The 23,276-nt window shown below is 52.6% G+C and overlaps 1 protein-coding gene across 1 annotated transcript; it reads left to right on the forward strand.

The window, feature by feature from the left end:
• The first annotated feature begins 6,421 nt into the window (after window positions 1-6,421).
• On the forward strand, window positions 6,422-20,749 carry ZNF783 (zinc finger protein 783). Its single transcript, XM_044247040.1, has 7 exons — window positions 6,422-6,445; window positions 8,712-9,110; window positions 9,197-9,323; window positions 9,489-9,617; window positions 16,741-16,869; window positions 17,945-18,037; window positions 19,911-20,749. Exons 1-7 carry the CDS (start codon window positions 6,422-6,424, stop codon window positions 20,747-20,749), a joined length of 1,740 nt encoding a protein of 579 aa, XP_044102975.1.
• The last annotated feature ends 2,527 nt before the right edge of the window (window positions 20,750-23,276 follow it).

The following is a 23,276-nucleotide window of genomic DNA, read 5'->3' on the forward strand; positions in this document are numbered from 1 at the left end:
CATGTGTGCGAGTCGTCCTGGGACCCTGTGTGTGGTGGTCAAGGGCTGCCGGCGGTCTGGCTGTGGTTGTGGGAGATGGTGGGAAGGTGGGGCGGGTGAGCGACGGTGGGAGCACCGGGGACTCCTGAGTAGCCCTTAAGGATATTGGCTTAGAGAAACATAACAGTGCCGAGTAGGAAAATGGAAGCAATGGATTGAGATCTATGTCGGTACTGGATATGTACAGTCAAAAAGCATGTACACAAAACATTGGGCAAGAACACGTAGAAACCCAAGTTACACCTTGAAGGCCTTACAGTTGCTTGTGGGAGCAAGTGGGAGCAAGGGCGTGGGATATGGGAATAAAAAGGAATAAATAAATAGATAAAAATAAACTTGGGTCGCTGTAACGAATGGGATGGTCTTGGTGGAGCAACTGAACATGGAGGGAAGTCTTGGGCGGGCGCCGCGCTCAGCTGAAGCATCAGCTGAAGCGTCAGCTGCACTAGATGTGGGAAACCCTAAGGAGCTACTCTCCTGAATTCCTTCTGTAGTCTCCTACCCTCAAGCTTTCGCCTCATAGATTCCCCTATTCCCCATCCTTGATTAGTTTTACGTCCCAATAGAGTGGTGTGTGTGCGCGCGCGTGTGTTTGTGTGTTGTGTGTGTCTGTGTTTAGAGAGCATGACTGGGGCGAGGACCCAAGGAAGAGGGAGAAGGACTGTCAAGCAGACCCCGTGCCCAGCATGGAGCCCACCCCAGGGCTCATCTCATGACCTGAGCCAAAACCAAGCGCCGGATGCCCCACCGACTAAGCCCCACAGGCGCCCCCGCCTCCACCCCCCAGTTGAATGTTTTAGTGTGCCCCGTCTGTCTTGCATTGTGGGGAGAGAAAGTTACAGGGTAGGATTCTGGCTCTCTGGCGGTGTTGTGTTCCTTGAGGCAGGAGGATAATTGCATGAGGCAGGTGGGCAGTAATAACGGCTGGTACTGAGCACTGTGCAAGGGATTCTTTTTATTTATGTATTGATTTATTTTTAAAAGATTTTATTTATTGGGGTGTCTGGGTGGCTACTTGTGATCTGTCAAATAAATAAATAAATACAACTCAGAACGTTTAGAAAAAAAGATTTTATTTATTTGACAGAGATCACAAGTAGGCAGAGAGGCAGGGGGTCGGGGGGGGGGCAGAAATCAGGCTCCCTGCTGAGCTGAGAGTCTGATGTGGGACTCGATCCCAGGACTCTGAGATCATGACCTGAGCCAAAGGCAGAGGCTTCAACCCACTGAACCACCCAGGCACCCCACAAGGGATTCTTTTCAAAATGAATTTAGTCCTCATACAGCCCTATGTGGTGGATATGATTATTCTGTCTCACACATGAGATGTGCGAAGCATTCTGAGAAGTGAAGTAGGAGGCGGAGGCAGCTGCGAACCCAGGCTGTCTTGCTTCAGATCCCGCACACTCTGCCATGGGCGCTGTTGCTTCTGCTTGACCGAAATCAGGCACTTTGGGTCCGGCTGGATTGTGAGTCCTTGTTTCAGAGTGTGGACCCTGCGCCAGCAGCATCGACATATCTTGATAGACAATTGAAGCAGGGAGACTGCAGACTCAGACCCACTGAATCTAAAGAGTTTTTAAAAGATTTTATTTTTATTTTTAATGTAGTTTTTATTTCTTTAAAGATTTTATTTATTTATTTGACAGAGGTCACCAGTAGGCAGAGAGGCAGGCAGAGAGAGGAAGAGAAGCAGGCTCCTTGCCAAGCAGAGAGCCCGATATGGGACTCAATCCCAGGACCCCAGGATCCTGACCTGAGCCGAAGGCAGAGCCTTTAACCCACTGAGCCACCCAGGAGCCCCTAAAGATTTTATTTGAGAGCATGTATGAGTCAGAGGAGCAGGGGAAGGGGCAGAGGAAGAAGCAGACTCCCCTCCCCGCTCAAGCAAGGAGCCCAATGTGCAGCTCAATCCCAGGACCCTGGGACCATGACCTGAGCCAAAGGCAGACGCTTAACCACCTGAGCCACCCAGGTGCCCCAGAATCTGGAGATTTTAACCAGATCTCCAAGTCAATCTCTGTACACAGAAATACCATCTTGAGAGAGAACAAAATATCAACTTCTCCCTGCTTCAATTGTCTATCAAAAGTCAGCTCTGGGGGCACCTGGGTGGCTCACTGGGTTGGGCCTCTGCCTTCCACTCAGTTCATGGTCTCTCAGTCCTGGGATCGAGCCCTGCATGGGGCTCTCTGCTTGGCAGGGAGCCTGCTTCCCCCTCTTTCTCTGCCTGCCTCTCTGCCTACTTGTGATTTCTCTCTCTGTCAAATAAATAAAATAAAATTAAATAAAGCTCTGTTAGGTGCTGAGAAGGAAACAGGAAATGGAGCTGTCTGAAGGACAGGGATGATCAAGTTAGAAAGATTAAATCAGGGGCGCCTGGGTGGCTCAGTGGGTTCAAGCCTCTGCCTTTGGCTCGGGTCATGATCCCAGGGTCCTAGGATTGAGCCCCACATCGGGCTCTCTGCTCAGCAGGGAGCCAGCTTCCCCCTCTCTCTGCCTGCCTCTCTGCCTACTTATGATCTCTCTGTCAAATAAATAAGTAAAATCTTTAAAATAAATAAATGAATGAATAAAGATGTCAATTCCTTAAAAAAATCAAACACCTGATACCTAGGCACTGTTTTAAATACTTGGCATACATAAGTGTACAAAACAGATCTTTGCCCTAGTTAAATTTATATTCTATCAAAACCTGTTTCCTTCCTGTGCTGCACATTTGTATACACTATTCCCAGACTAGCGCAAGATTCCATTCTGTTTGTGTGTCATGCTCGAGTCTCTGAGTAGCCCCCACGTGCAAGGTCTGTGGAGGCATATACGGTTAAATCTGAGATCTTGCTCTTGGGTTTTTAGGCCGTTAAGGGAATCTAATCCAATTAGAAAATTACATGTCCCAGGTGAGGCTAAAAAAGGTCAAAATTCAGAGAACAATTACGTTTCGTTGTGAGGTGTTGGGGAAGACTAAGAGAGGTGACTAAGGAACTGGATCTTTAAGGGCGGGAAGAAGGACACTGTAGTTGGAGCTACAAGAAGAAGAGAAAGACACTCTGGCCATATACATGTAATTCATTTGATTGGGCTGGAGGTTAGGATGTGAGAAGGGGGGAATTGGGGGACGTGGTTGGAAAGATGGGTTGGGATCAGGCTAAGGAGTTTGGATTTTTTTGAGTTAGTAATGGGGAGCCGAGACTTTGAGCAAAAGGGTGACCTGATTCTAGCTGTGATTTAGGAACATTAATGAGAGTTCTGTCATGTGGGTTTTTTGGTTTGCTTTTGGTTGGGGCTGGGGGATGTTAGGTTTCTGAACAAGACCCACAAGAGCCAATGAGGGCTTGACTGGGAGCAGCTGCCGCGGGAAAAGAGCCACGGACAAGGCTGGATGGACAAGACCACCAAGGCGGAATCAACAGGATGTGATGATTTTCGTACAGGGACCAGACTCCACAACTCTGCACACTGGGGCTTTGCACGTACTCACCATATTTGTTGAATGAACATGTATCACGGGTATTCACAGAATAGGGAGCTCAATCTTGTCTGAACTCGGGAAAGCTTGGAGGAAGGGGGGCTTGGTTATACTTCTGATCTTTCTCTGCCAAGACTTCCCTTCCTAATGCTTTATAACTCTGTGGGGGTCCACTTCCAAATCTAACTTACATTCCTGGAAATTGGGGAAGGGGTGTCCTACACATTCTCCCTTCAAGCTGCCCTGTCTCTTGGCTGGGATGTGCTGGTGGGGACACCAGTACCTTAGCATCTTGAACCCACTTGAGTGACCCTAGATAGTGGTTCATGGACCCTCGACTAATGACGACACCCCCTTCTGCAGGAGAGGCATGGTGATGGGCTGTTTCAGTGGCCTGTGCCTTGTTGGGGCCACCCTTGTTCCTCCAGGGTCTGCGCCTTCACTTTGGAAATGCAATGTCAGCTCCCCGGGAGGTACTCAGGCTCTGGAGGTCTCATCCAGGAAAAGAGCAAACACAGGAAACAGTAGTAAATAAGGATGGAGGTAATCGTAGTTTATATTCGAGCTATACCGGGCTGGTCTGCTCAGCAGCCACATTATGGGGTAAAGATTTTGCGCTTTTTGTTTAAAATATTTATAAAATGAGAGCATGGGAATGGGAGGCAGCTGTAGGAACCTGATAAACACAGTGTCTCACAGCGCGATCACCATGCCGGAAGAATCAGCAGCACCTGGGAACTAGTCAGAAGTCCAAGTTCTGGCCACCGCCACCCCCTCCAGCCTCAGACCTGGACACTCTGATACCCGTGCCCGGCAGTCTGTGTTGTAACCAGCACACCAGGAAGCGTGACGCACACTCAAGTCTGAGTACCACTGACTGACAGAAACTTTCTAAAAATTCAAGACAGGTGGCGAAAATTAGAGCACTCTTCCCTGAACAGAGCTTATTAAATACTAGTATTTTCTCTCTCTCCCATCCATTTTCCAGACTCTTTGCAATGGGCATTGAATCTTATAAGCTCACAACTTACCAGTATTTTTTTTTAAGATTATTTATTTATTTGATAGACAGAGATGACAAGTAGGCAGAGAGGCAGGCAGAGAGAGGGGGGAAGCAGTCTCCCCGCTGAGCAGAGAGTCCGATGTGGGGCTTGATCCCAGGACCCCAAGATCATGACCTGAGCCAAAGGCAGAGGCTTTAACCCACTGAGCCTCCCAGGCGCACCAACTTACCAGTATTTTATAATCCTTAATATTTTGATCTGATCAACTCCCCTGAGAGCCCAAGGGTGCTCTTGATGCTTTCAGCACACATTTGTAAGTTATTAGGTTGGGTTCTTTCAACAGAGAGCCCCACAATAAATGATCTACATATCGACTGTATTTCTTAAACTTCCTAAGCTTGCCCTAAAGTCTAGGGGCACACCTTACTTGGAGAAGGTATCAGTTTCTTTCTTATATGTCAGCTGACCGTGCCTTTGCTTGGATCAAAAATATGGGCAAATAATTTTCTCCCCTTCCTCCAAAAGAGAAAATACTAAAAAGACCTGCAGAATAATTTCCCCTGGGAAGAGTTTATAGGCTCTAGGCTCTGAGACTAAGATGAACGGGAAATGTGGGAAAGATAGAAGATAAAGCTTACACTGCATATAGCACGCTTTACTTTATGTTTAGTGGTTAACTCTGGTTTTCCAAAATAAGGCTCTTGGGTTACAGATCAGGAAGATGGGTCCTAGCTTGAGTGGTTTATTAAGAGAAATGTGAAGGTCCGAATTAAGTGTTGGATTATTCTTGCTGTATTCCCCGCCTGGAGCCAAAGCTACAGAAGATCCCCGCGTGGTGGCTGACGGCCAGGTGAAGGCTGGGTGTGGCTTAGAAGGCTCCAGGGGACGCTGCGAAGCATCCCTGAGCAGAGTGTCTGCTGGGGAAGTAGGTCCCCTGGGAAGGAGGAGGAGACGCAAGATTCCCAAAAGGGGATTTGGGGACGGGAGAGAGAGATTTTTTTGTTTTTAATGAAATAAATTTTTCTTGAGACTATTTGTTCTGGAAAACCAAACAAGTAGTTTTTTTTTTTAAAAATTAATTAGTGATTTTATTTGAGAGAGAGATGGCAAGGGAGAGCACACGCAGGGAGGAGAGGGAGAAGCAGGCTCTCGGTTGAGCAGGGAGCCGGATGTGGGGCTCCATCCTAGGACCCTGAGATCACGACCTGAGCCGAAGGCAGCCCCTGAACCGACTGAGTCCCCCAGGAGCACAATAAGTAGTTCTAACCTCTGCCCCACCCTACCCCCACCCCCGCCCGGCGCAACGTGTACACCCGCACCGAGTCACTTGGGTCCTTCAGAGGCGTACGGCGGGAAAGCTCCAGATACTTGATTCCCCGGCAAGGCCAGCCCTTCCCCACCCGACACGGGAACTCCCACGTTTTCTCAGCGTCCCGCACGGCCGCTTCTTAGCTCCCTGACTCGATTCTCCCAAGTGGGACGCTGGGGCCCCAGCGTCCTGGAGGGGGGCTAGGGGCCAGGGCTGGGCCGCCCGAGCTGCCCCTGCACGGGGCCTGCGGGGATCCCGCGCCGGCGTCCACTCCGCGGCCCAGGCCAGCGCGGGCGGGCGGCCTCCCTACCCCGGACCCCCGAGGCCGCGAGGGCCGGCGGGCGCGCGCAGAAGGCCGCGGGCCGCGGACGTGCGGTCCTTCGGGCTGTAGGGGGCGCTGTGCGCGCCCTCGCGCCCGGCCGCGAGCGCAGCTCTTGTTTAAAGGGCCGACGGGGCACGTGGCTCGGACGCAGCTCGCGGCCTCCCCGCAGCGGCTCCGAGGCTGGGCGGCTCCGCTCCGCCTCCGTCGCCGCCTGCGCGCTGCGCCAGGCCCGCCAGGCCAGGCCGAGGTCCGCCGCCGAGTGAGGGACGCGAGCAGCCATGGCCGAAGCGGCGCCCGCCCGGGTAAGCGCCCCGGCCCGCGGACGCCCAGACGGCCTGGGGCCGCCGCCGCCGCCGTGAGGGTCGGCGCCCCGCAGGCGTGGAGCGGCCCCGCCGCGCTGCCTCCTGCCTCCGCCCAGGCTGGCGCCTGCCGCGTCCCGGCGGCGCGATCCGCCCCGCCGCCCCGGGTCTGGCGTCCCGGCCGGGCTTTCGGGTCGACAGAGCGGGCGGCCCAAACGGCAGGCTGGGCTGCGGGGCGCGGCGGGGCGGCCCCGACGTGGGGGGACAGGCCCTGCTTCCTAGCGGCACTTCAGATGACAGGCCTTGCCCTGAAGCGGGCCGCCCGTGTGTCCCGCCTGCCCCCCCACCCCCGTCCATTGTCTGGTCGGAGGCACGCAGGGACGACTGTCGCGCAGCCCCACGCGCTTCAGACAGCGCGAGTGTGAGGCTCAGGAAGGGACTGGCCCAAGGCCACTCACCGAGTCAGACCGCAGCCCGACGTCTAGGCCAGAACTTCGGGATTACACTCTCATGAAGGCCCCCGGTGTTCTACATTGACCGAAGAGAAAGGTGTCGAGGGCTGTTTTCGAGGGGGTCTATAGGTAGATTTTTTCTCAGACAGGCATGTTGGACTAGGTTATTCGGATTATTTTAGACTGTTGGCCGGTAATGCGCAGTATGCCCAATTCCGAGAAAAGAATCTTTTGGCTAGTTTTGATAACACCAGAAAATCCCTTGCAAACAGAGCTCAGTAAATGGTTTCTACCATTATTAATACCTCTTAGTGAAGTTTTTGAAACCTTGATTTTTGTGGCTCCTTTGAAAGGAGGAACTTCCACTCCGCCTTCTTTAATTAATGAATTTGCTGTGTGCTTCCCTTCGGATTCCCTGAGCGGATTCCCTGAGCGCAAGGGAGAGAAAGGGGGTGGGAATACTGTGGTTTGTGGCCCTGTACCCTGGGGAATACGCCCCCAGGGAATTTCTGACATCACCAGCTCCCACCTAGCCCAGGGCCAGTCCCTCAGAACTTTTTCTGACCATTTCTTTCTGTTTACTCCTTTCCTTTTGTCATCTTACAGTACCTGAGCTTGCCGAAAACTTTACAAACAGGAATGATTTGCCCCCAACTCTGCTTCTATACAGAATTTTTCTCCTGGAGAAGGAAGAACCACATAATTTTTTCTGCATTCCCCCATGGTCCCTTTACAATGGCAGGTGGCCAGTAGTTGTTACTGAATAAATGTTGTTTAATTGTGGGGTCATTCATTCATTCATTCAGCAGCTAGCACTCTTTTAGGAGCTGTGAATACAATGGTGAATCACACACACACCCTCGGGGAACGTCCTTTCTGGGGGAAACAAACCAGAACCCAGGCAGATGCATACCTGCCTTCTTTTCTTTTCTTTTTAATATTTTATTTATTTGAATAAGACAGAAATGGCAAGAGAGAGCACAAACAGAAAGGAGAGGGAGAAGCAGACTCCCAGCTGAGTAGGGAGTCGGACACGGGCCTTGATCCCTGGACTCTGGGATCATGACCTGAGCCGAAGGCTGAAGCTTAACCAGCTGAGACACCCAGGCCCCCCCAAAAGGCTTTTAGCACCAGGTCCTGGGACTGGGCTGTTGCATGCGCTCCGGCTCTTGCATCAGCACCGGGCTGAGTTGAGGCAATCTGGAAGCTCTTTCCAAGGTGCCGAAGGACAGTGGAATGAAAAAGGTGGAGAAAAAAAGCCCAGGGGGCTCTGTTTCTTGCCACGTCCCTGAGCCAGAACCATCCACAGCAGCATCGTCTGCATCCTTACTGTTACCATCTTAGCGGAATCCATGTGGGGCTTGCGTGCCTTGAGTATGTACCGCGTGCTGGACACTGGGCTAAGTGCTTTCAACAAAGACTGGGTCATTCATTCTCACGATCATCTCCTGTGAGTACCGTTTTCTAGACATGGAAGTGAAGTTCAGAGCTCATGTTCTCTGTGCTTCCAGGCCTGTCCCTTCGTCTGCAGAGGAGGAGGAGGAGACTAAGGTCCAAGATGGAAGCCCCCCGAGAGCCGCAGATGCTTTTGTCTTTGGCCGTGTGTTTCCTCCCGTTTTCCATTTGCTAATACCTTGGTCCAGCCAGTGTTTCCTGCCTTCACTGATGTCCCTGCCTCCCTTCGACACCTGCCTGCCTGGCCCTTAGGATCCCAGCGGGGGCCTTCCCCCGGGCAGGTGTCATCGTGAGGCTTTTTGAAGTGCGCATGTAGATGGGGTCATTCAGAGACCATCTCCCCTTTCTCTTCCTGTGGCCAGGCTCCAGAGAGGGATAAGCAGACAGACGGCGAAAGCCCTTCGACACCACCTCTGTCACCCCCACCAGCCGCGGAGAACTCTTACCTGTACTCCACGGAGATCACACTGTGGACGGTGGTGGCCGCCATCCAGGCCTTGGAGAAGAAGGTGGACTCCTGCCTGGCCCGCTTGCTGACCCTGGAGGGGCGGGCAGGGACGGCCGAGAAGAAGCTGGCGGACTGCGAGAAGACGGCCGTGGAGTTCGGGAACCAGCTGGAGGGCAAGTGGGCCGTGCTGGGGACCCTGCTGCAGGAGTACGGGCTGCTGCAGAGGCGGCTGGAGAACATGGAGAACCTGCTGAAAAACCGAAATTTCTGGATCCTGCGCCTGCCCCCGGGCAGCAATGGAGAGGTCCCCAAGGTATCCCTCGGGCCCCTGGGGTGGGACAGCCCGAGGACCGTGCCTGGAAGTGTGTGGGTGAGCATGCGTGACCCTTGTGGTTCCAGGTGCCCGTGACCTTTGATGACGTGGCCGTGTATTTCTCTGAGCCAGAGTGGGGCAAGCTGGATGAGTGGCAGAAGGAGCTCTACAAGCATGTGATGCGGGGCAACTACGAGATGCTGGTGTCCCTGGGTAAGGCTGCGGAGGTGGCGATCTGGGTCTGTGTCCGCAGATCGGCCTCCAGCGGTCTGCGTCTCTGCGTTGACTTCTGTTCTTCTCAGTGTGCCTCCAGCTCTGCGGGCAGCTGCGGGGCGGGTGTCCAGGCCTGACCCAGCTCTCCTTCCATTCCGTGTGCAGATTATGCCGTCTCCAAACCAGACATCCTGACCCGGATGGAGAGGGGAGAGGAACCTTGTCCTGGAGGCCCGTGGGGCCAGGAGGAGGGAAGCAGGAGGGAGGTAGCCCAGCCGAGGAGGCCAAGCCCTGGTGAGTGGGGGGCTGGACGGGGGAGTGAGTGGGCCGCACTGCTCTCCCGGGCTTTCCAGACTAGCCCTGAGCCCAGGAGGGGGCACAGGCCCTGAACCCAAAGTGGGGCCCACTCTGTGCTAGGCCAGCCTAGTCGGGGCGGGGGCGGAGCTTAGAGCCGTCGGGTTTCGGCCTCTGAACGGGGTGGCCAGCGGTTCTGGCGTTGTGTGGTTGTCGTGAGGACTCCGGGACCCGGCAGCCCTCCGGCTTGCACTTGCCGAGTGCTGTGTAAGCGGGGACTTAGGGCCGCCAGTGACCCCGCGAGCAGCCGCAGCTCTCCTGCTGCCCCTCTAGCTCGCCCCCTCCTCCTCTGCTCCCCGACGTGAGCCTGCGGCTGTAAATGCCGGTCACCTACGGCTTCCCTGTGTGGACACGGGCCTCCCGGGGGGCGTTTAGGGCCGACTTGGTCCCCACAGCTGGTGTGGTAAGGGACATGCGGTTCCCAAGTTGACTCTGATATCAGAGTCTTCTGGGAGACTTTTTAAAAGGTTAAATTTTAAAAAATAAATGGAGGTAGGGAGGAGTGCCAGACGTCCGTGTGAGCGTCACCCGTGTGGGGCAGTGATTGGGCATTGGCCTCCCTGTCTCTTCCCGCTCTCTGAGCGGAACCGACCTACCAGTGTCGAAAGCAACAGATGAACACCTGCCCCGCATCCGGGTGCTCTTTCCCCCGAGTGTCTCAAAACTGTTTGCTGTAGGTGGCGGGTCCTGACGCGGGGACACTGAAGTCCACCTGTTGCATTCACTTTATAAAAAGCCCCCCTCCCGCCCCAAATTTAACAGCCTTGTTGAGATAAAGTTAGCATCCCCAGCAGTTCCTGGATTGGAGTATACAGCTCAGTGTCACTCGTCCTCACAGCTGTGTACCCTCACCACAGCTGGAACTTCCCTGCCTGCCAAAGAGAAGCCTGTCCCGGTGGTGTTGACTTCCTGTTTCCCTCCCGGTGCTCCCCAGCCCGAGGCAACTACTCATCTGCTCTTTTGTGTCTTAGATTCGCCTGTTCTGGACATTGCACGTGAATGGAGTCCTACTGTGTGCGACCTTTCGAGTCTGCCATCTGTCACTGGGTCCGTGCTCCGGGCTTCCCCACCTTGTGGCCTGCGGCCCTGCCCCCTGGGCACACATGTTGCTGCCTTCTGTCGCTCCGCACCTCAGTTCATGCCCATCCTCCCCTCCCCCTCTTGAATATTATTTACTTGTTGACATTCTAATGTCATTTATCTTTTTTTCTTTTTTTAAGGTTTTATTTATTTGTCAGAGAGAGAGAGAGAGCGAACACAAGCAGGGAGAGCAGCAGGCAGAGGGCCAAGCAGAGTCCCCACCATGCAGAGAGCGTGAGGCGGGGCTCAATCCCAGGACCCCGACATCATGACCTGAGCTGAAGGCAGAGGCTTAACCTACTGAGCCACCCAGGCGCGCCATAAAGTCGTTTATCTTTTCAAATGCCGTCATGTCCCGGATTCTGGATTTGGTGTCATTTATTGTTCTTCTCTTTCTTGCTATTTCCTCTAAACTGGTAAATCAGGAGGCTTCTCTGGGTTCAGGTTCAACCTCACGAGCCACATGGCTTCAGAGGTGGTGGCGTGTACTCCCTGCCAGGCCCACGGCTCAAGGCACCGAGGCTCCGTCCTCGTGCCTTCTGGTGATCCTGGGCTCTGTCTTCTGTTACAGAGCTCCCCATCACCTTCTCACCTGGTGATTTTACCGGTCATTGAACGTTGTTCCCCAGATTTGTTATTCCCTTAGGGCTGCAAAATGGTGAGAGTCTGTCATACTTGGGCACTGCATCGGTGAAATTCTTTTACAAACAGTACTTTCCCTAATCAACTCTTAGTCTGTACTGAAGAGGCAGGATAGAAGCTTAATTCTTTTTCTTTATCAGTTTTCACAGTGAAGTTACTCCCTTAGGAGCCTTTAAAGGTGACCAGTACTTGGGCTTTTTTTTTTTTTTCTGACTTTTTTAAATGACTTAAGAAACTTCTAAATATTTTATATATGCCAATTGTTTGCAGCCATTATTTTTTGTGCTTAAATTGTCCCATCTTTAGCTCATGGGAGCCCTTTCAAGTTGTCCCTGAGGTCATTTTGATGTGACTTCAGTGGCTTTCGGATACCATATGATGTTCTAGAATCATCTAGTGTATTTCCTGCCTCAGACCTGGAATACAAATTTCTCCAAGGAGTATTGGTTCAGTGGCAGATGATATTTGGATACCTCAATATGAGTGGTAGTACGATTGCTAATTTTTAGCATTACGTCTAGGCCTTTTCAGAAAAAAAAAAAATTTTTTTTAGAAAATATGTATTTTTTTTTAAAGATTTTATTTATTTATGGACGCCTGGGTGGCTCAGTTGGTTAAGCAGCTGCCTTCAGCTCAGGTCATGATCCCAGTGTCCTGGGATCGAGTCTCACATCGGGCTCCTTGCTCAGCGGGAGCCTGCTTCTCCCTCTGCCTCTGCCTGCCATTCTGTCTGCCTGTGCTCCCTCTCTCTCCCTCTCTCTCTCTGACAAATAAATAAAATCTAAAAAAAAATAAAAATAAAAAGATATAATAAAAAAAAGATTTTATTTATTTATTTGACAGACAGAGATCACAAGTAGGCAGAGAGGCAGGCAGAGAGAGGGGAATGGGAAGCAGGCTCCCCACCAAGCAGAGAGCCCTAGAAAATAATGTATTTTGGGGGCGCCTGGGTGGCTCAGTGGGTTAAGCCTCTGCCTTCGTCTCTGGTCATGATCTCAGGGTCCTGGGATGGAGCCCTGTGTCGGGCTCTCTGCTCAGCAGGGAGCCTGCTTCCCCCTCTCTGCCTGCCTCTCTGCCTACTTGTGATCTCTTTCTCTGTCAAGTGGATAAATAAAATCTTTAAAAAAAATATTTTTGGAAGGGAAAATATCATGAGTTCTTAGTGATATTTCTTATTCAAATTTAATGTTCTTTGATCTTATACTTGAATATCACTTTTCTTTTACATGGAAATCTTAAACAATTAGACTTTTGATTGAAGGCTGAAATTTTTCTGCAGCTCTTTTTGTCCTCTGAACATATTCCACTCAGGACTTAATAGACAAAGTAATGCCTTTTATTTTTATTTTCTTCTATTTTTTTAAGGATTTATTTATTCATTTGATAGAGACACAGTGAGAGAAGGAACACAAACAGGGGGTGTGGGAGAGGGAGAAGCAGGCTCCCTGCTGAGCAGGGACCCCCCCCCCCATGTGGGGCTCAATCCCAGGACCCTGGGACAGTGACCTGAGCCAGAGGCAGATGCTTAACTGAGCCACCCAGGGGCCCCGAAGTAATGCCTTTTAAAGTCACTTGAAATAATTATTTTCTGTATGGGGTTATGTCACCAACTTGATATACAGTTAAGTTCATTTGTTTCTATTTATTTTTAGATTATTTATTTATTTTAAAAAGATTTAAACAAGTTTTTAAAAAGATTTTATTTATTTGACAGAGAGAGACATAGCAAGGAGGAAGCACAAGCAGAGGGAGAGAGAGAGGGAGAAGCAGGCCTCCTGCTGAGCAGAGAGAAGTGTGGGGCTTATCCCAGGACCTTGGGATCATGACCCCAGCTGAAGGCAGAGGATTAACTGACTGAGCCACACAGGTGGCCCTATTTTTAGGTGTTTAGAAATGGCTCTTTTTACCTTTTCATTTAATGTTTTGAATACATAAGGCATGTTATGTTTGCAAAGTCAGAATGGTTTACAAGGATGCATTCAGGAAAGTCTTATTTCCATTCTTATTCCCTTGTCCCTATAGATAATCATTTTTTAAAAAAGATTTTATTTATTTATTTGACAGAGAATGAGAGAGTACAATGCAGGGGGAGACAGGGCAGGGGGAGAGGGAGAAACAGGCTCCCTGATAAGCAAGGAGCCCTATGCGGGGCTCGATCCCAGGACTCCAGGATCATGACCTAAGCCAAAGACAGATGCCCAACTGATTGAGCCACCCAGGTGCCCCTCTTCTCTAAGAGTTTTGTGTTTTAGCTCTTACATTTAGATCTTTGATTCATTTGAGTTAGTTTTTATATATGGAGTTAGATAAAGATCTTTTATTCTTTTGCATGTGGATATGCAGTTTTCCCAGCACCATTTGTTGAAAAGACTGTCCATTCCCCTTTGAGTGGTTTTGGGATGCTTCTAAAATGTCACTTGACTAGGTATGTGAAGGTTTATGACTTAGTTCTGTTTATTTATTCTATTGATGCTAGTACTACCACACTGTTTTGATTACAGTGTCTTTGTAAGTTTTGAAATTAGGAAGTCATTCCACTTTGTTCTTCCTCCCTAATACTGTTTTCACTCTTTGGGGTCCCTTGAGATTCCATATGAATTTTAGGATGGGATTTTTCTCTTTCTGTAAAAAATGTCTTTGAGACTTTGATAGAGATTGCATTGAATCTGTAGGTCACTTTGGTAGTTAATATAAACAATATTAAGCCTTCCAATCCATGAACATGGTATATTTCCATTTATTTATTGTGCCTTTAGTTTCTTTCTGCAGTGTTTTGTAGTTTTCGTTGTAAAGGTCTTTCACCTCCTTTTTTTTTTTAAAGATTTTATTTATTTATTTGGCAGAATGACAGAGATCACAAGTAGGCAGAGCGGCAGGCAGAGAGAAGGGGGAAGCAGGCTCCCTGCTGAACAGAGAGCCCGAAGTGGGGCTTGATTCCAGGACCCTGAGATCATGACCTGAGCCAAAGGCAGAGGCTTAACCCACTGAGGCACCCAGGTGCCCCAGTTAAATAATTCCTGAGGCTTTCATTCTTTTTGATACTATTATAAGTGGAATTGTTTCTGTAATTTTCTTTTCAAATTGCTTGTTATTAGTGTATAGAAATACTAATTTTTGTATATTGACTTTTGTCCTGCTACTTTGTTGAATTAATTTGCTAGTCCCTACAGTTCTTTGTGGAATCTTTAGGCTTTTCTGCATATTTCATCTTTGAAGAGATAATTTTATTTCTTCCTTTCCAATTTGGATGTTATTTATTTTTGTTTCTTGTTAACTTGCTCTGGCCAGGGCTTCCAGTCCTTTGTTGAATGGGTGGTAAAAGTGGATATTTTGCCTTGTTCCTAATCTTAGGGGAAAAGCTTTCATTCTTTGACCATTGAATGTGCTGTTCACTGTTGGTTTTTCATATATGGATTTTATTATGTTGAGATAGTTTCTGTGTCTGGTCTTTTGAATGGTTTTATCATGGAAGGGTGTTGAATTTTGTCAGATGCTTTTTCTGCATTAACTGAGATGTTTTCCCTTCATTCTGTTAATGTGGTGTGTTCTGTTGGTTTTGTTTTGTATGCTGAACTAACATTGCATTCCAGGAATACACTCTACTTGGTCATGGTATTTAATCCTTTTTTTTTCCCCCCAAGATTTCATTTATTTATTTGAGAGAGAGAGAGCATAGGGGGTGGGGTGGCAGAGGGAGAGGGAGAAGCAGACTCCCCATTGAGCAGGGAGCCCAATGCAGGGCTTGATCTCAGGACCCTGGGATCATGACCTAAGCTGAAGGCAGATGCTTAAATGACTGAGCCCCTCGGCACCCCGGCAACAGTTGATTGTTTAGTTGGGTTTTTTTAGATTTTAATTATTTGAGAGAGAGAGAGAGCTCAAGATGGGGGAGGGTCAGAGGGAAAAGCAGACTCCCTGCTGATTGGGGAGCCTGATGTGGGACTTGATCCCGGGGCTCCCAACTGACTGAGCCATCCAGGTGCCCCAACAGTGTTTTTTGTTTTGTTTTGTTTTAAGATTTTATTTACTGATTTGACAGAGAGAGAGAGAGAGTGTGTAAGCATAGCAGGGGAGAGAGAAGCAGGCTCCCTACTGAACAGGGAGCCCGATGCAGGGCTCGATCTCAGGACCCTGGGATCATGACCTGAGCCGAAGACACATGCTTAATGACTGAGCTACCCAGGCGCCCCATTAGCAGTGTATTTTTCATGATACCTCTCTTACATGAGGGTGGGTGAGTATCCTTTTATTTATGGGCCATTTAAATTTCTAACTCTGTGAACTCTGTGTTCATCTCTTTTGACCTAGAACCTTTTTTAAAATGCAACTAATGGGGGCACCTGGGTGGCTCAGTGGGTTAAGCCGCTGCCTTCGGCTCAGGTCATGATCTCAGGGTCCTGGGATCGAGTCCCACATCGGGCTCTCTGCTCTGCGGGGAGCCTGCTTCCTCCTCTCTGCCTGCCTCTCTGCCTACTTGTGATCTCTGTCTGTCAAATAAATAAATAAAATCTTTAAAAAAAAAAAAAAAAAAAGCAACTAATGGGCGCCCAGGTGGCTCGTTCGGTTATGCATCTGACTTTGGCTCCGGTCATCATCTCAGGGTCCTGGAATTGAGTCCCGCGTCAGCCTCTGTGCTCAGCAGGGAGTCTGCTTCTCTCTGCCCCTCTCCCTCTCTCTCCCTCTCCCTCTGTCTCTCCCTCTCCCCACTCATGTTCGCACTTGTGCTCGTTCTCTCTCTCTCAGATATGTTACATCTTTAAAAAAAAACAAAACTGCAGGAGCACCTGTGTAACTTAGTTGGTTAAGCGTCTGCTTTTGGCTCGGGTCATGATCCTAGGACCTCAGGATCAAGGCGCATGTCAGGCTCCCTGCTCAGTGGGGAACCTGCTTCTCCTCTCTCTGCCCCTCCCCTTGCTTGTGCGTGCGCACTCACTGTCTCGGTCTCTCAACTAAGTAAAATCTTTAAAAATAAATACAATAAAATATTTTTTAAGAAATGCGTAATTCCTAGGCCTTCCCAGAACCACTGATGAGAATCTTGGGGTGCTTCCAAGGGGATCCCTGTACATCAGGGTGGCACAGGACTTGGGCCCGGAAGCCACTGTTGTGTTGTTCTGAGCCAGGACGCCCTAACAAGCCACACAACTTGTCTGGTACGCTCAGACGTTACTGTGCTGTATCTTTTCCTTCTCTTTTAGCCACGAGGGATCCGTGAAGTCCACTTAAATGTCCCAGCCTGTGTTTGACCCGATGCCCCCCAGTCCCGGTGACCATAGGCAGCCCTGCGCCACCGGGAGGGATCTCTGTGTTGTCCTTGGCGTCACTGAGTTGCATTTTCCAGGCGTCCCTCCACGTCCAGAGCACATCCTCGGCCCCGTCAGCCCTGCCCGGGAAGAACCAAAAGAAGAGCAGGTCACCAGGCGCCGGCAAGACTCCGAGACGAGAGTGACCGTCCCCGGAGCAAGCACGGGTGAGCGAGGGCTGCCGGGCTGCCGCGCGAAGAGCATCTTGACACACGACCAGACGGGTGCTGCTGAGAAACGTGCTGAAGCGTGAGGGTGGGACAGATGACAGGCACCAGGCTTGGCTGAGCTGGATGGGCTTCCTGGGAAGGGGACCCTGCGACAGGCCTTAGAGGAGGAAGCGTAGGTTTTAGCTGGGAACGAAGGGCGTTTTTCGCAGGAGAAAATGGGCTGAGCCAAAGTGTGGGTTCCTGAGGCCTGCTAGGGGCCAGGCCCTCTGGCCGGGCTGGAGCGAGGGGAAGGGCACACGAAGGCAGGTACTGGGCCTCCTCCGGCTTCCTGCGATGGTCCCGTTAACCGGGTGGTCTGTGTTCTGGGCCTAGCACGGTGCTGGCATGTGCATTCGTTCCTCAGCAAACATCCTGTCTCTGGAGGCCTGTGGGGGACTCTCTGGCTTCCGTCCGCCTTTCCAGTGCTCTCTGCTCGTGTGTGAAGGAAGCTCCTGCCCGTCCTTTCACAGAATAGAGCACAACTCGGAGGGCATTTGGCCTCACGCGTGGCATTTACTCAGAGCCCTGCTGTCTGCCTGCAGCCTGTCTTTGCTAGCTTGCCTTCTCCTGCCCTCTTCCTCCTCTTCCTCCTCTTCCTCCTCGTTCCCACGGGCCTGACTTTTCAGTCTGGGTTGCTTTCCCTCCAGTGACTATGAGCTCCCTGGGGCGGGGGTGGGGGGCGGGGTGACTGTCCCTCTCTCCCCGGTGCCCTCCTGCCCAGCCAGTGTGTAAGCAGAGGGGACCTTCTCTTTGTCCCTGCTCCCCTGCAGACCTGGCGCCGGGCTCCAGGGGCCTCCCCAAACCCTCTGTCCTTCGGCGGTCCATGAGGGTGACGGAGTTGTCCGCGCTGGCCCAGATGGGAACTAGGGGCATGACCTTCATGGCTTTCCTCTCGCCTCTGAAGCAGAGGCCATGGAGCGGGCAGTCCTCTGGACAGAGCAGGCGTTCGAGCATATGCGGGGTCTGCTTGGAGCCTGTGCCGTCCTGCATGAGCCCGGCGTCGGGAAGGGCCCTCACCGTGTCTCTCGCACAGGGCCTCCAGCCGCGGTTAAACAGGAGCAAGAATTTTCAGGTGGGGAGTCTCCAACATCCCCTCCCAGGGAGAGGCTGCCCGGCATGGGGCCAGGTGAGTGACGGGAGGGGCCCTTGGCTGTGGGGTGGGAGGCGGCGCAGTGGGCCCCGGGAAGGTGCTTCTTCCTTGGGGTCCCTGCCTCTTTCCCAGGTCCTGTTGCCCTGGGGCTCTTCGCGATCCCGACCGTCTAGGTCCTGGTCTTCCCCCATCGTGTCTGGCCTGGTGGGAAGGTGCTGATCAAACAGGCTGCGCGCACCAGGTTCGGGGTCTGGTGACAGAAGGGCCTCGCGGCAACCCTGTGAATGGTCCCGGCGCACAGCCTCCGATGTCTCAGAGTTTGTATGCGGTGGTCTACGATTTAAATTCAGGTCCCCCGCCTAGAGGCCACAATACCGGGCTTACACCGTGATGAGCAGGAAAAAATGTAGCAATTATCGCCCATTCCAGCTTTGGGGTGGTTTTCTGCCCTGAGAGAAAGGGATCCAGTTCTCACCTGGTTCCATCCCGCTTTGATGGGAGGCAGAGGTGAGATGTGGGCGCCTTGGGGTTGTGGCATGGTGGGCGTCCAAGCTGGAGATGGGCTTCAGATGAAGAGGTCTGGGAACCTTGGCCTTCACATGGAATAGGGCCAGAGACCCACACTAATCCCCAAGTTTAGGAATACCACGGTAGCCCATTAAATGCAACACTTCAGATGCAAAGTTCAGATGCTTCTTAGAGACTCTTAACTGATTCTGTAGCTGTGGGACTAAATTGCAAACGGCAGGGTCATGTCCAACATAGAAACCAAAGTTTTGTCCGGAGTTACTTGTGAGGGTTGCTGGGAAGCTGCACTTGAGCAAAGAACCCCAAGGTCTTGACATCAGGTGCTGGTCTGGAAGGTTCGGCAGTTAGCAGAGTCCCTGGGGTGGGATTTAAATTCATGCTTCAGCAAGAAGTGAACTCCCTCTTGCTCTGGACCTTGGAAATCGCTCGTAAAGGGCTAAAGGTTTCGTTCTAATAGGCAGAGGGTAAGGTTCACTGTCAGCCTTCGAACAGACCGTGGGTTGCAGCGTCTGAGCTGCTGGGCTCGGGGGGAGGTCAGAGAAGCCAGTCGGGGCTGATTCCAGAAAACCAGAAAAGCCCAGAGGGGAACAGCAGTGAAGGATCTCCAAGAGTGCCGGTGTTGCAGGTAGGGCCTGTGGCCAGGATCTTCCTTCCCAGCACCAGGGCCCATGTGTTGCCTCCGAGTCCCCGCTCTCTCCTCTGTCCTGGCAGTTCCCAGCCTCAGTCCCATCTCAGAGTCAAGTGCTGACTCACACTGAGGTCCAGCCAGGAAGCCGAGGTCCTCGTGCCTCCCGCCTGTCCCCAGAGAGCAGGTGCCAGACAGGGAGCTGATGCTCAGGTGGATTTGTTACGTGGATGAGCAGCTCCGAGTGTGGCTGAAACGCTGGCCTCCTCCGGGCCTGAGGCTCCTCACCTGCCTCAGCGGCCCTAGGGCTCACTGTCCTTCACCGATGGGAACTAACGTCAGAACTCCTGGGGGTCGGTGTGGCCAATGTATCTCGGTGCAGGGTCTCCCCTGCATCCTCCTACCTGTTTGCTTTCACTCCGTCTGCCCTCTGACCCCTGGCGCCCTGGCTTCTGGTTTTGCGGCTTTGTCTCCTTTCTCCTGATGTCCATTGCTCGGCCTCCAGGAATGGGCCGTGTGACAGCAAACAGCCAGGGGGTGAGCTGCTCAGGCGACAGTGCCCGCTCTGTAGGGCCAAGGGAACAGGGTCCCTGGTGTGTGTGCTGTGAGCACTTGCAGGGGAAAGGGCTCCGTGAAGACGGGAGCAGGGGGCTGCCGATCCAGCTAGGGCTGTGCTTGGAGCCCCGGGCTGGGTGGCGTGGCTTCGGTGGGCACCAGTGTGGCCCGCTTGAAGTCAATGGAGATTCCTTTCTCCAGGCGGTGGCAGCGTGGTCATCAAGACAGAAGCCCAGTCCGAGGACGAGATGATACCCGAGCAGCTCTTCCTGGGCGAGTCCCACAGCCAGCCCGTGTGTAGGATGGCCAAGGGGCCCAGGAGCAGGACCGAGGGCCCCTGTCGGCTGCGTGCGGCAGGGGTGCCACGGGTGCGGGCGGGGGACCCGCGGGCCCCTGGAGCCCTGGGGGAGCCGCCCCGCGTCCTCCCTCGCCGGCGAGAGCGGACCTTCCCCTGCCCTGACTGTGGGCAGAGTTTCCGCTTGAAGATTAACCTGACCATTCACCAGCGGACCCACGTGGAGGAGGAGCCCAGGGAGACTCCGGGGAGCTCGCCCCCTGGCTGGGGGGAGGCCCCCTCCACTCTGGAGCCGGGGGAGGTGGTGGTGCCCGGCCCGGTCATCCGCTGGCTCCCGGAGGAGCCCGGAGGCCGCCGCTCCCTGGCGGGCCGCTCCCTCCTGGCGCGGCGGCCGGCGGCGGGCAAGGTGTACCACTGCAGCGAGTGCCTGCGCTTCTTCCAGCAGCGGAAGAGTCTGCTGCTGCACCAGCGCCTGCACACGGGCACCAGCCAGGGCTGGCCGGCCTGTCCCTACTGCGGCAAGGCCTTCCGCCGGCCCTCCGACCTCTTCCGCCACCAGCGCATCCACACGGGCGAGCGGCCCTACCAGTGCCCCCAGTGCGGCCGCGCCTTCAACCGGAACCACCACCTGGCGGTCCACATGCAGACTCATGCCCGAGGCCAGGCGGGCCCGCCCTGCCCCACTTCCCCGGCCCTCCCCCGGACGCCCCCGCGACCCCGGCTCAGCCACAGTGAGGAGGGCTGAGTGGCTAGGAGCCTGCAGGGGCACCCCCCGGCTCTTGGGGGCACCCCCCAGCAGGACTCCTGTCCGCCTTCGGGCCTCCCCTCCCCCCCCGTGCCTGGTGCTGGTTCCTCGTTCTGGAATAGCTTTGGAGAGAGCTTTTTTCCATTCAGATGGGAAGCAGTGGCCTTTTTGGTAACAGTGTGTGTATGACCAGATGCCTCAACTTCCTGTTTCCTGAGTTTGTCACTCTTCGCTGCCTTTCCTACATTCCTGACTTAGAAAGGATCCCTTAAGGCATAACGGGATGGCGACTTTTGGTGAGAGACTGGCAGGTATCTGAGACCGGGACTGGAGATAGTGGCCCTTCCAGTAGCGGGCGATGGAGATTGGAGGGCCTGCCGTTCGTAATGTACACAGAGGTCACAGCAGAGTGGACAGTTTGAAGAGTAGGCGCTGGAAATTTGAGTTTTCCTACTGTGTTATTTTGAAATCTTTTTTTTCCTTCCTTCCGGAGTTTTTCTAGTGTTTTTTTAAGGGTTAGGTGTGGTTGCAAAGGGGACCAGGAGCCCTGAGGGGCAGGAACTATTCTGCTATCTCCTTATGTGTGGGGATGGTGGAGGGGCTGTCCAGATCAGCCCAGGTATTGGTGGGGGCTTGGCTGCTGCTCTGACACGGGCTGCCTTCCTGGGTGTGCATTCTTTGGCCCAGAGTGCTTCCCAATATCCCAACATCCGTGATTGATTTTGGTTATTAGTTGAGAGGGGAAGCTGAGGCCTGGAGTGGTGGACCCTTCCCCTAAGGTCTCAGTATTATGGATATGCACGGTCTATGGATTTAGGGGGTGGGGGAGATGCAGACCCAGCCCAGGAAGCTCCTTCTGGAGAGGAAGCTTCTGATGTGGGTGAGGCTGGGAAGCCCGGCTGGACTCCTGGGCTGCCGCGGCCTGAGCTGTCATGTTAAAGGAGTGGTATGTTCCAAGAACTTGGGGTTGGTAGCAGAGATAGTCCAAGAGACAGGGGTGGGTTTCTTTAACCACCTCCTGTGTCATGTTCCTCACCTGTCAGAGGGGGTAATGACCCCGGTGCATCCTACCTCACCTTAGCATTTTCAGGGTCGCAAAAGATTAAGAGGCAGTAGGGCAGATAGGAAGCCTGGTTGTATCCTCTTTTCAAGAGTTCCTTCTCTTCTGGGGCACCTGGGTGGCTCAGTGGGTTAAGCCGCTGCCTTCGGCTCTGGTCATGATCTCAGGGTCCTGGGATCGAGTCCCGCATCGGGCTCTCTGCTCAGCAGGGAGCCTGCTTCCCTCTCTCTCTCTGCCTGCCTCTCTATCTACTTGTGATTTCTCTCTGTCAAATAAATACATAAAAAATCTTAAAAAAAAAAAAGAGTTCCTTCTCTTCCATGTTCATCTCCAGCTCTTTGTCCAAATGAGAATCCCTCAGGAAGGACCTTTATTTTCTAGAGTGAGTGGAAGGTCTCAGGTGCAGAGCGAGGTGAGACTTTCCCGTTGGGCTATATCCGCAAGGAGCCCTTTGTAGGTCTGTGGAACAAATTCTTACCAAAGCAATGAGGTTCGGACCGTAGGATTTCAGACAATAGCGTCAGGCCTCCTGGAGAAGTCTTGGTGGCAGCTTGCATCTGTGCCTCTTCGGTCACACCACTTTGGGTGCTGCCTAGAGAGAAACCCTTGGTTTGGGTGATTTGAAACTGGAGTACTGTGTCCTCAGCTATTTTGATTGTTGTCTTATTGGCCTTGGCACTACGTGAAGTGGCCAGCATTCAGACCTGCTTCCAGGCATCTGGGTCCCTGGCTGTGCCACTTCTTCTTGTCCCTCTGACCCTCTCCTCTCTCCCAAAGTCCTGAACAGATTTGGGGGCAGATGGGAACGTTGCCATCATCTCTGGGGCAAGAGTGAGTATGCAAGTCCGTGAGAGCCCAGCCAAGCTCCCCTGGGCTTGGGAGGAAGGGCTGCCACCCTCCCCAGCTATGCATTCTGCTCGTCTCCTCTGGCATCCCCAACCCTCACCAGGGGTCCCCCAATCAGGGCTGGGCTGTCACCAAGTGTTCATACAGGATATGGTACAAATGAAGCTGCACTGAGCCTTCCTCTTCCCTGTAAGAGCTAGTCTTGGGTGTTCCCTGGGGATGCCTCAAGGATTGAAAGTCCTAGACTTTTCTAAGGCTAAATGTCCTGTGTAAACACGGGTACTCCAGCTATAGTACAAACCAGGGGGGATCGCTGGACACAGGCCCTCTCATTTCTTCCAAAGCACTCAGGGTGCTGGTTCCTGGCTGGGTCTTGTGAGCTTGCCTGTCACTCGATAGGTTTTCAGAGAACATTCTTCACACCGAAAGGAGCCGGCGCGTGCAGCGTGGTGCGGGAGCAGAGTGATGCTCCAGAAGCTGGCAGCTAGAAACCCGTTGGGCCTTCGTCTTGGCTTCCTTGTTTGGAAACAGGCCCTTAGGAGCTGTGACGGTGGCGGCCCTTTGCCTTCATCGGTGCTCAATAAATATGTTGAGTGGAGTGAGTGCGCATGGTCCGTTGCT

The sequence above is a fragment of the Neovison vison genome, chromosome 4 (genome assembly GCF_020171115.1).
Source record: "Neovison vison isolate M4711 chromosome 4, ASM_NN_V1, whole genome shotgun sequence".
Taxonomy (NCBI): domain Eukaryota; kingdom Metazoa; phylum Chordata; class Mammalia; order Carnivora; family Mustelidae; genus Neogale; species Neogale vison.

Coding starts and splice junctions, on each gene's coding strand:
- ZNF783 (XM_044247040.1), top strand. CDS start 6,422: ATGGCCGAAGCGGCGCCCGCCCGG. Junction 9,618..16,740: donor GCCGAGGAGGCCAAGCCCTG/GTGAGTGGGGGG, acceptor TGCATTTTCCAG/GCGTCCCTCCACGTCCAGAG. Junction 18,038..19,910: donor GCTGCCCGGCATGGGGCCAG/GTGAGTGACGGG, acceptor TCCTTTCTCCAG/GCGGTGGCAGCGTGGTCATC.